A 12139-nucleotide genomic window follows, 5' to 3' on the forward strand; every position below is an offset into this window, starting at 1 on the left:
AACTGAAATAATAACACTTGAAATATTTTTGCTCTATCAGCTACTCTTCATATCTTTCAGTTTGTTGGTCTCTGAATCACACTGGTTTTCTTGTCAACTTCTTTGCTCATGTGCGTAACATCAGCTTTTATCCATTTGTTCTCATACAAAGACTGTTAATGTTGTCACTGCATACAGGTAGATACCACGGGGGGGGGATAACAGCTTGCTGACCTGTGCATCATAAGTGATGTTCCCCGAAGTTCCATGGCTCTCCTCATAACAAAATTATTAGTCTACAATGTTTAAGAATGCTGTGTCAAAAAATTATTTTTCTACACCGATTGTTATTCCCTGGTACCCTTCAGATACCATGTGCTGAGATGTAATTAAAATGTGGTACATTGAAGTTAAATTATATGGATTTTGTATGTACTTGTATAAGACAGCAGTTCTTGCATGAAAAATATAAACAGTTTTTTGCAGATGAAATTTGTTAATATATTAATGAAACAAGTGAATACATTTAAAATCTGGAGAGTGAAATTGACATCACAGGTGAGATTAAAAGGGAAAACAATAGAAGTTGTATTTAATATTTTGTAATTTTAAAATGTTGCTAATGGTCTTAAAGACTGTTCACTATATTGCTAATGGTCTTAAAGACTGTTCACTATATTTATGTCATAAGCCACAGTGTCTTCAGTCTTCCTAATTCAACAGGAAATATTAGATGTGTTTTGTTGCCTGTCTAGTCTTTCACAAATGGTAGACGCCCCATACATTGCTCGTAAGCTGGACTGGGTGAATTTTGTGTGGCCAAGTGACTTGCCAGATGACACAGAGTTCAGAAAGCCAGAAGTTCAGAAGTACTGCCTCATGGGAGTGGAAAATTCGTACACAGATTTCCACGTAGATTTTGGAGGTTCTTCAGTGTGGTATCATATATTACGGGTAAGTGACATTCTTTCATTGAGTGGAGAAAAGTCATAGGTTTTCTTGCAGGGTAATACTGTGGAGTAAGGTACATAGCATATTGTGATATTTGCACAAAAATACTATGCCATGTCAGAATGCTCCATTTTATTAAGAGTCACCTCAGCATGTAGTGGAATGAATCACACCCACCTACCACGCATCATCTACATTTTATGTACCAGCTGCTGCAGCCGTACTACCGTTCTTGTGCCGGCATGCCCTTGCCGCAAAGTAAAGGAATGAGGCTCAGAAGCTAACACCCATTACTAATTTATTGACAAAAATAAACTTTTGTTTGCAAATTTACATATGTAAGATTTGAGGTTTTCACAGCAGTGAGTATGAAGATTTCTGTCTTCTGGGTTGTTGCACTGTGTAGTCTGGTCGATGTTTACCAATGAGGCAGTATGACCTCTGAAACATTGGTAAACATTGACCAGACTACACAGCGCAACAACCCAGAAGACAGAAATCTTCAAATTTACATATGTTAAATACTATTTTTGTTTGGGATATTTTTTCATCTGATGTATTTTCTTTGTCATTTAATACTATTGTAAATAGAGTTGATATTTACCCTCGTCTTTTTCACTGGTCTTCCATATTATCCAACTGTCCTTCAGTCCCATTAGGTCACATAATGAGGACTCTACTGCACTGAGTCTGATGTAGGTACAGTGGCAGACCATAGAACTAAACCCACAACTCTGACCTGTAGACCTTCTTCCACTTCAATATTGTGCCCCTTGAAAGTGTGCCACAAGAGATTAATCTTATATTACTTGGTGTAGGGACAGAAAATCTTCTACCTCATCAGACCTACCCAAGCAAACCTTTCATTATATCAGCGGTGGATGAATTCCAGTACACAGAGTGAGACGTTCTTTGGAGATCAGGTATTACCATATTTTATTATCTTTATACATGCTAATTATATATTATGGCTGAGTGGTTAGCTCTCCTGCTTCATATTCAGGATGACCTGCTTTAAATCTCAGCTCTTAGACTGACTGTCCTTTGTATTTTATGGTGTTTTCTCAATTCCTTTCATCAAATTCTGGAGGAAATGAAATGTTATAAGATGGACTAGAACCACTACTTGTATAAACAATGAAGTTCCATAATATATAATACCCCAAAGTTTGCACTTACTGTTGCCTTGCTAGGTTCATATATGTTTTGAGCACTTTTGTTTTCAAGTTCTTACAATATTTGGTCATTAGTCAAATTAAAAAACTGTTTTTTAACCGTACAAAACAACTGGCAGAACTGTTGTATATATGTCTTTGTCTTTATTGTAATGATAACAGGTTTTCCACTTATAATAATTTGTTCTTTGGCTAATCACTCCATGAACCTCTTTTTTATATTAGTTATTGTCGTACTCATACCCATGGATTTTCAAATAATTTCAGATCATTTATGTAGTAGGGTTCTGTTATTATTTATTATAGATGACGGTTACCAGATCCGACGCTGCGTTGTGCATGTGTCGCTGTTACAAAGAGTAGTGGTGTTCTTGTATTTTAGTTTATTATGTAGAGTAGGACTGTACGGTTTTGTGTGTATGTGCGCGTGTGGTAGAACTGCATTCATCCCACATCAGTTACGAAAACGCAGCGAGTTGCAAAACCATCGGGTAGACCTTACAATGTTCGCAGGCAAGAGAACATCACATGAGTGTTGGAGTTTGTTGAGCGCAGTCCAAGGCGTTCAGTAATCAAGCACAGATTTACACTTCCATCCTGAAGGTCGCACAGTTTTGTTGAATTTTATGGAACACAGGCCAGATCTTTAGAACAATTTGTTGATGAGTGATGAAGTGCAATTGCACCAAGCTGTTGCAGTGAATAGACAGAATTTTTGTTACTGGTCCATGGACAACCCGAGATCTTCATCAGCAGATTTTCCATAGTTCAAAGGTCACTGTGTGGTGTGCTACCTTGTCGTTTGGGATAATTTTGCCTTCTTTTAAGACGACAATGGGTACACTGTCACGATCAATTCAGAGCGCTACACCAACATGCTTGAACATTTTTTTGGTGCCACTTATAAATTGTCTACCTCGGCATGAAGCTTTGAGGTTCCAGCAAGATGGGGCCACAACACTCACTGCTCACATAAGCATGACTACCATTCACAACTTATTCCCAGCTATTTCACTATTTGCAGTCTTGTCTAGGCCACCTTGTTTGCCTGATCTTTCCCCTCGTGATGTTTTTCTCTGGGGGATCTGAAGAGCAAAGTGCACGACACTCATCCAACTGACGTTATTTTAAAGAGATAAGATAATTAAAAATTAATATGTTAAGTATTTAGAGAAAACTGTGCTCATATAATTCAGATCTAACCTCAACATTAAATTAATGCTGTTACCCTAGAAGTATTATCATTTCAAAAACCATCAGGTATTTACATATATATGAAAATATTCCAGTGTTATTTTTTCATTATAATTATTTATACCACGCAGAGAAACACTTTGAATATTATCAATAAATAAATATACCTGCATGATTATACTAAATATAAATTTATTTCACTACTGTATTGGAGCTATCAGTTTGTTGTCGTTGGTATATTGTCATCAGATTTTTTTTTATATATAGTTGTACCATAATGTGAAACATATAATCAGAAGTTTGTGGGATTCATTGACTCACTGGAGCAAATTTGTGTTATCTTTCCTTGTACTTCATGACAAATTCTGTATTTTGTATCCTTATTAGTTTCCTTGGGGTACTTTTCAGGTTGACATGTGTTATAAATGTGTGATGAAGGAAGGTGAGACAATGCTGATTCCGACCGGCTGGATTCATGCTGTTCTCACTCCGGTCGATTCCCTTGTGTTTGGTGGAAACTTCTTGCACAGTTTGAACATCAGTATGCAGCTACAGTAAGAAACTCTGTTAACCTTTAGAAGACTGTAACGTTGATACATATACGAGGTGCGATCGGAAAGTTTCCAGACTGCGCCTATTTTTAAAAAAAAAACCGTACACTTATCTCAGGTTTTAAATTCATCCATCACCCTCGAAGTAGTTCCCCTGGGAGTGAACACAACGATCCCAGCGCCGCTGCCAAGCCTGGAAGCATCCCTGGAAATCTTTCTTTCTCAGCCTGTCAAGCACCATCTGTGATTCTGCCTGAATCTCTTCTATCGTCTCAAATCTCCTTCCCTTTAGCTGAACCTTGGAGGAGTCCAATATAATATAAAGAAAATATTTTTACAGTTTGTATCAAAATCTCTGATTATTTCAAAATTGAATGCTAAACGTATATTGTATTTAGTTTCATTATTAAATTTGTATAAAAATAATTGTGGAACATCTAAAATGTTCCATTTCATTGAAAACTGTTTGGATATTAAAATGTAAACCTCCTGCCTTTCAAGCAGGTGTCTTCTGTTTGAATGGGAACAATTTTGTCGTTTTTTCCATTTAGAATATACGAGATTGAAAAGAAGATACATACTCCGGAGAAGTTCCAATTTCCTGCATTTGAGACAACAAACTGGTATGCAGCTCGGTCCATTGTAAATGATTTGAGAGAGATGAATAGCATGGGCTTGAAGTGCCCTCTTACATTGCTTCATGGAGTTAAGGCTCTCATCATAACGTTGAAGCAGTGGAACCAAGACAAAGATGTAAGTATGAAAACATTTAATTATTACATTCTGATGCACATTACAATAAAACCTGTTACAGTATACCCTTGTTGTAATGGACTAATTTTTGGAAGGTGTGTCTTGTAATACAGATTGTCTGTTCATTTGCACTCCTGTTTTATGTCAGGCCATGATTTTAATCAGGACCACCATCAAACAGATTAGTAATATGAACTGGACAAGTGGAATGGTGAAAGATTCATTAAAACATCACAGTATAAAGTCCATTAAAATTGAAAAGTCTGCCAGTAACCTTTTCTTTGTTTTCTCTTCTTTTTAGTTTTGTTTTTTTTCCCTAATTATCTCTTTTGGTTGTAGTGGACAAAGTCCATTGAAATTGGAAATGTCTTCTAATGCCTCACATCTGGAAAATATTTGGCAATACCAGACGGTGTCCATTCAATAAGAAATTAATTAAATTGAGGTGTTTACTGCATTGACATTCCTGTAATGTATGGTTTCCCATAATTTACGTAATTTCCTTTCCGTCCTGTTACTTTTCCTATAATTTCAGCAGTCCAGCAGTTGTTGTCTTGGATTTTACGCCATTATTTCAACCATTAGGTACTTTGATGATTTAGTCACCATCTTGTAAACATTGAGTTTTCACGACAGCTGTTACTATTATTTGATCTGCATGATAATGATAATGTGTGTTATTAATTTTTGGGAATTACATGTAAAAATGTTCATATGCTGCTAAGTAATTTACCCTCATTATTTGCTGAGCGTTACAGTAAAAGTTTAAGGTGTAGGTAAGTACTTTAAGCTAGTAACTTTTGAATTTCGTGTAATTTACAGTTTTCAGAAATTTACACCTTTTTTCATCATTCTTCAGAAATGTGTAAATATAGAGTTTTACTGTATTTGGATTATATATATCAGAACAAAAACATACTTTGTGGAAGTTATGAATTTTAATTGTGTTTTGTTATGCATGTACTTTTGTACAATGTTCATGAAAACATTAATGAATCGTATGTTTTCACATGCCAGTGCATGTGATAAACCTTATTATTATGTTAGGCCATCAAAACATATGAACAGCGAAGCACATAACAGTGGTACATTTGTACATTTTTCTTGTTGTTTTTTCCTCTTTATCATCATTATTTATTTATGTATTTATGATATATTTGTTAATGCCATACCATAAACATTGACTGAACAATGCTGTAATCCTTATTTACAAACAATTTTTTTTATTTGAGACACGAGTCTCATTATTTCTTAGAATAGAGAATACGATTACAGATATGATAAAAATGCATCTTTCATTTCTTGTTTACTTAAGAAATGCTGTCTGTTTTATTTTAGATTAACAAGATTCGACGAGAGGAAATACCTATCAGTATTCAGAGTCAAAAGTTATTGAAGGATTTGAGCAAAGAAGTACGGCATGCAGAGCGCTTTCTGAATTCCCTGAATCCACCAAAACCAGAAAGGGAATCAAAAAGAAAGAAAAAGAAACCGATAAATAAAGATTTTGTGGACTTCTCACAGGCTCAAAGCATGGAGGAGCCAGTAAGTATTAGATTAAGTAAATGTGTGCAGTATGTATTCCATAACAACGGTGGCTAAAGTTTAGTACCTTTCCATATTTTCTTTGTCCTCTTCCTGTGTGTGACTATATTTCTTTACATTTGCCATAAACTGATTATCTGTGCTAATGCAGAGGGAATTTTCGAAAAATGCCGATCAGCCAAAATATTCTGTTTTGTTCATTCACTCGGCCTATTACTGTAGCTTGAGTACACACAATCTTTTTCAAATTTCTTAATTTGAAATATTTTATATGATTTATTGTCAGCCTGTGCTAATGTAAGTGCTTACGTTTCAGGTTATAATTAAAGAACCTCTGAAGCTGACATTGAAAGCCTTCAGTAAGAACACAGCACCCATTGCACCTCACCCCCCTCTGAAGTTAACACTGCCAAAACCAGCGACATATCCATATAGTACAAATGCCATTAGTGCAAAGATCAACAGTTCCACTGAAGTTGACAGTGCGGTCCTTAGTGAGAACAAGTTGATCAGACGGTCAATAGACAATCATGTAAAGTTAAAGGAAGAAGAGGATGATATTAAACTGTCTGTTTTTGGGGAACAGACGACAGGTTTTCTCAAAAGTGGAACTGTCGTGAGGTTTAAGCTTGGGTTAGTAACTGACCATGTCGTTTGTAACAAATGGTTATGTGTGGCTACATGTTACTTGAAGGTAGAGGATGTCATACATGACGGTAAAATCGGTACATGAAGCTCGCAATTAAATATAACAACAGATGACTGTCAAATGAAGGCACCCATGTGTGACAGTAAGCTGAGAATTGTAAAAGTAATGCTAGTTTTAAATATGATCAATCTGAGAAAAACACTAACTGTTTCAAAACTGTTGACTCTTTTATATTAATATCAGGCAATTTTCTTGGGGTTTTCTTATTTTATTCTATTATTTCTTGTTTTTAATTTTTGGCATTTCTTCATTTTCTGTACAAAGCAATGTTGACACTTAAATAACAGTTGTACTAGGAAGAATAATTTTATTGTGATCTAAAATTGCGCACTAAAAATTATTTTCAGAGCCAAAGATTCCAGTAGACAAACAAGTGACTCTGTATATGACTTTCATGATGAAAGTGACAATGATAGTCTAATAATAGATGAGTTACCAAAGAAGCAGAGGCACGCATTGGAATCTTTCTCATCACTTAAACTGCCGAGTAAGTTGTGTATGAATAAGTTCGATTTCTTAAAGTGGTGTCTCGTAATGTGTATAATGAATCTGTTGGTCTGTATCCATCATCTGAATGTTTTTAATTAATTGGAAATTTTTTATACTTCTACTTTAGGGCTCCTTGTTTGAACTAGTCTCAACATTGGACCAAGATTGAGACTAGCTCAACCACAAGGTTCACCTGAAGATACAAGTAGACTAACTTGAAATGTTATTGTTTTAATTAAAAAACATGATAAAATTCAACAGATGAGTTATGACTTTTATATGTCTTTCAATGAAATGCCAAACAGTAGAGCAATTTCCTTCCAGCAAGGAGATACCAGGTTTTCAGTCTCATTGTACTCACGAGTTATCCTGACAATGTTTAGTGTGATTTTCCTGAATTTCACGAAATAGATTGGAACAGCTGTAACAGATCTGGCCTGTGTTTGGGATGAAAATCCGACGGGCATTCACTACACTCACTCACTCGCAGGCTGACTGCCAGCTACTGACGCTCTCTGTGGGTGGGAAAAAATTCACGCATTATCATGAAGGTCCCCTACAAACACCCCCCCCCCCCCCCCCCCCTCACCGGAGGACACCTCCCGTGCTTCATTTGTTTCCCTGGGAAAAATTAAGGTCCGATACATTTTGAACAGACCTCGTATATGGTTAAAGTTTAAGTCGGTACACCAGCTATCCATTCAGGTGCCAATGTTGTTCCTTGTGTATGGATTTTGTTGACTGAATCTCAGATTTCAGGCTTGAGCCAGGCCAGCTTTCACAAATCAGATTTTTAAATTAAGATACATTAATTGGGCTGAAAAACTGTTCATCCTCCATAATAATTTGGTCAGTTTTTGTGAAAGGTATAAAATCTTTATGTTGGTGATTGCTTTGATGATACATCTCTTTTTTTAAAAAAAATGTAGCGGACACATACTGTTCACTTATCCCGTAACTAGATGAATATAATGCTTGCTTTATAATGTGTACTGTTTTAGGCCTCTATTTAAATGGCAGATCTGAGCCAAATTCGGAGCTGGATGTAGCGGGTGAAGTGGATGTTGTTTCAGACGCACCAAAGAATGGAATTGAAGAGTTGCTGAAAGCCTCTGGTTATGCAGACCGTGGGGAACACAATCCAAGATTAGAAGACATAGAGTAAGTGTTTTATTTTGTTAATGTTTGTCCCCAAATTTGTTTTCCATAAACTAAATAGAATAAATACGTAATAGAAGGGGTTGTACAATTTTGGCCTTTGGAGATGTCATGTCATGTGTAAAAATTATCTGTTACAGCAGACATTGACATCTACAGGGTGAGTATGTAATGGTTGGGCATTTTTGGAAGCTTTATGTAGGTCAGGTAGTAGATTGCAAACTAGATTTGATGGTACTGATTAGTGGAACACAAGAGCAGGCTGCTATTGAATTGGAGATGAGCATCTACTGCAATATCCGATAACTCAGTTATTTACCAATTTTTTTTTTACTAGAGCAGGGCGCTCCTTTCGGAGCTCCTAGGGGGGGATTGGTCAAGTTTGTAAAACGCAACCAACCTTGGTTAGTCCCAAAGGGGAGTTAGTTTAGTGTCTCATCCAAGTGTTTTAACCCCTGAGTAAGAAACTAAACTAACCCCCCCCCCCCGAATGGGGGGTTTAAACACTTGACCAACCCCCCCGAAGGGGGTTGGTTGCGTTTTAAAATCTTGAGTAAGACACTAAACTAACCCCCGTGTATAAACAAATATAAGGTGATATTGTTGATGACGTCATTTTTTGACGACAACGATGGCTAATCCTTTCGGAGCGCTTCCTGTAATCTGATATTTTACTTCTTTACGTCGCTGATCAGAGGCCAACAGTTCTTGGTTGGTCAACTATCTACGTCCAACCCCAACATTGCAAGTCTTATTTTTTCCTCTTCTGTTTTTTGTTGAATAGTTCTGATGTTTTAGTTCTTTACGCCGCTGTTCCGAGGCCAAGTGTTCTTGGTTAGTCAACTATCTACTTCCAATCCCACCATTGCAAATCTTCGTCTGTTTTTCTACATGTGTCGTTAATATGGTCTCGTTTATCAATGTAAGTCTCCCTTCGCTTTTCTTTATTTCTTAAGTATGTCTGATGTTTTAGTTCTTTACGTCGCTGTTCAGAGGTCAACAGTTCTTGGTCAGTCAACTTTCTACGTACAGCCCCACCCCTGCAAATCTTCGTCTTAAAATCGATCATAAAGTCAGTTTTCATAATAGTTTTCGTAATCGTAATATATCGAATGCGTATCAGTTTACCTTGTTGGAGTTGGTACTTCAAATACTTGATAACGTCTTCTTTCACTTTCCTGATGTTTTAGGACAACTGTTAGTCAATTCTTAAGAATGCGACATGCTGCTTCTGGAGCAGTGATAATGCGACTGACTTGATATTCTTTGATTTCCTTGTTGTGAAGCGTTATTTGTTTACTCGGCATTGTTGTGTCGACTTCAACAATGCCAACATATATTTGTTTACACGGCATTGTTGTGTTCCACAACAATGCCGAGTAAACAAATATCTGTTGGCATTGTTGATGACGTCATTTTTTGACGACAAATTTGTTGAAGACAACGAGGAATCACAAATTTTTATAGTAAGAAGATCAGGCGTAGTATGTGATATCTCACTGGGTAATGTTGAACGGTGTCCGACAGATGATCCAAATGGGTTAAAGTTTTTAAATTTAAAAGGTGATGCTGGAGTGTAAAGTGTATGTCTTATATAATTTATAATGTGAAATGCACAGTTTTGTAATATGCAAAGTACGCTCCTTGCTTCTTTTAGTTCGGGCAGAGCTTCTCCATCCACAAGGGAGGCTATTGCAGGAATGCTGTCCATAAGCAGAGCTTTCATGCCTGACCACAGTAGTTCGAAGGATGAAATGTCATCTCCACGACTTAGAAGAAAAAAGATCCAATTTTCTGATGACTATGGAGAAAATATTGACAAAGTTCATCAGGATGAAGACTACAGTAAGTGTCTGGTACACTCCTACCTTGTGTTCAGTAGGTCCAGGGTTTAGTTCTTGGTCTAAAGGCTAGTTATAGCTAACTGAGGTTTCTTTTGTTCTCCTTCTTTCCTCCATGGGATAAAGCCATTCCCTCTTCCTCCATCATCCTTCCCAAGTCATCAATTATAATTATGTGCGAGATTTGAGGTTTTCACAGCAGTGAGTATGAAGATTTCTGTCTTCTGGGTTGTTGCGCCGTGTAGTCTGGTCGATGTTAACCAACGTTTCAGAGGTCATACTGCCTCTGTCAGAAATCTTCATAATTATATGCATTATTAACATTTATACCTGAGAAAGCATTTATAAGTAAAATAAAATTCAGATTTGTCCCTCCTTGAGTTTGCTTGATATTATACAAATGCACATGTTTCCGAGATATTGTTCCAGCAAGAAGCTGTTAAAAGATAGCCTTGAAGGTATTGGTGCTGATGATGATGAGAGATGCTCTAGTAAATAAAGTACGTGGTCCAACATTAATCTTTTTTTCTTCTTTTAATTGTGTAGTTTATCCAGCATTAGATGGTTCAGATGATGAAGATCTAATTTTCAAACCCAGAGGAAAACGGAAGCTGGATGAAGCATGGAATCCGAAAGCACGTGTTGGTCCTCTAGTTCCAAAAACAGATAGGCCAACAAGAGAGGGAACGAAGAAGCAGGCAGTGGAGAAGGGTCTTGAAGCTGCTGCCGCAAAACGTGCAGGATTACCGGTATATAGCTTTTTGATTCCTGGACATTTGATTTATCCAAATAGTGTGTTCAAAATGTGCTGTTTTATGGTGTGGTTCTTATCCTTTTAAAAAATAAAAGTGATGAAAATAATATATAAGTGCAGGCTCACTTGTGCGTGTTAAAATATGTTTGGCACATTAGTCATCTTTCAAGGATTTGTAGAAGGTAAATCTTTGCATGATACTTATTATATTTGGCCTGTACTTATTAACAAAATACATAAATTTTGAGGTTTATTATGTTTCATTATAACACAAGCCAGCATTATTTGGAATATTTTCCTAAATCCTCTTCATAAAAGAGATATTGAAAAAGTAATACAGAATATTCCTGAATTAAATTTTTATACAATAAATTTATTTAATGTATATTTGCAGTCCCCTAAGAGGCTGTACAACAGAAAGAAACCAAAATTGCCTTCAGAGCCTCAGGCTTCGACTTCACCAATGAAGAAGGTTGATGTGAAATGTAAGTACTTTCGCTTGACTGTACAGCTGCTGTATGCATATCGGCACATGTCCTACCTTTAAAATTGAATGTAGAGTTAAAGACATCGTGTTTATGCTCTTATTTTGCGCATTTGTCAAATGAGTGTGGAATGACTATCTACTTTATATATAACATGTGAACAAACTTATCAGTTTTCATGAAATGTGTATGAATGACATGCCATTGGAGATCACTTCACATTCATATGATTTAATTTAATTTTACAGTAAGAGCAATGTGGTTTAGCAAAACATCTAAGGTTCCTGCAACATTAGTGCCTTTAATATAGTGTCCTAAATTTTGTGTAGTGATCTTTAAAAAGTATGAAACTTTTGTTGAGTGTGCATGAACATGACAGCTGCACAGCCTGGAAGCATTTAAGTAAATGCAAGCATAATATATTCTTGCTAGAACTTTTTTCTCAGTAACATGCAGCACAGGGAATTTTATTTGGGTTTGCAAAACACACATCACATTGTGGTTGAAAATCATACTTTATGGTGAAAATACATGATGATATTTGGGGCCTGGATA

General features: G+C 36.4%; 1 protein-coding gene and 1 long non-coding RNA gene across 4 annotated transcripts in view; one reads left to right on the forward strand and one right to left on the reverse strand.

Moving 5' to 3' along the window:
* LOC110833658 (histone lysine demethylase PHF8-like) overlaps positions 1-12139 on the forward strand; it is a 31650-nt gene that overhangs the window by 16677 nt on the left and 2834 nt on the right. For all 3 annotated transcript variants that reach the window (XM_087355600.1, XM_087355602.1, XM_087355601.1), the window contains 11 exons: positions 735-933; positions 1749-1853; positions 3708-3853; positions 4402-4603; positions 5942-6148; positions 6465-6781; positions 7205-7344; positions 8348-8507; positions 10162-10349; positions 10892-11094; positions 11494-11584. In XM_087355600.1, the coding sequence (XP_087211726.1) occupies positions 735-933; positions 1749-1853; positions 3708-3853; positions 4402-4603; positions 5942-6148; positions 6465-6781; positions 7205-7344; positions 8348-8507; positions 10162-10349; positions 10892-11094; positions 11494-11584 (1958 nt within the window). The remainder of the gene's footprint in view (positions 1-734; positions 934-1748; positions 1854-3707; positions 3854-4401; positions 4604-5941; positions 6149-6464; positions 6782-7204; positions 7345-8347; positions 8508-10161; positions 10350-10891; positions 11095-11493; positions 11585-12139) is intronic.
* Positions 4571-9746, reverse strand: LOC110833659 (uncharacterized). The gene is made up of 3 exons (XR_002544272.2): positions 9633-9746; positions 7708-7861; positions 4571-5257 (listed from the first exon to the last, which is right to left on the reverse strand). It is a non-coding gene; the product is annotated as an uncharacterized LOC110833659 (long non-coding RNA).

Source organism: Zootermopsis nevadensis, unplaced genomic scaffold (assembly GCF_977971745.1).
Source record: "Zootermopsis nevadensis isolate Lab colony 2312 unplaced genomic scaffold, Znev_1.0 Znev_ptg000025l, whole genome shotgun sequence".
Lineage (NCBI taxonomy): Eukaryota > Metazoa > Arthropoda > Insecta > Blattodea > Termopsidae > Zootermopsis > Zootermopsis nevadensis.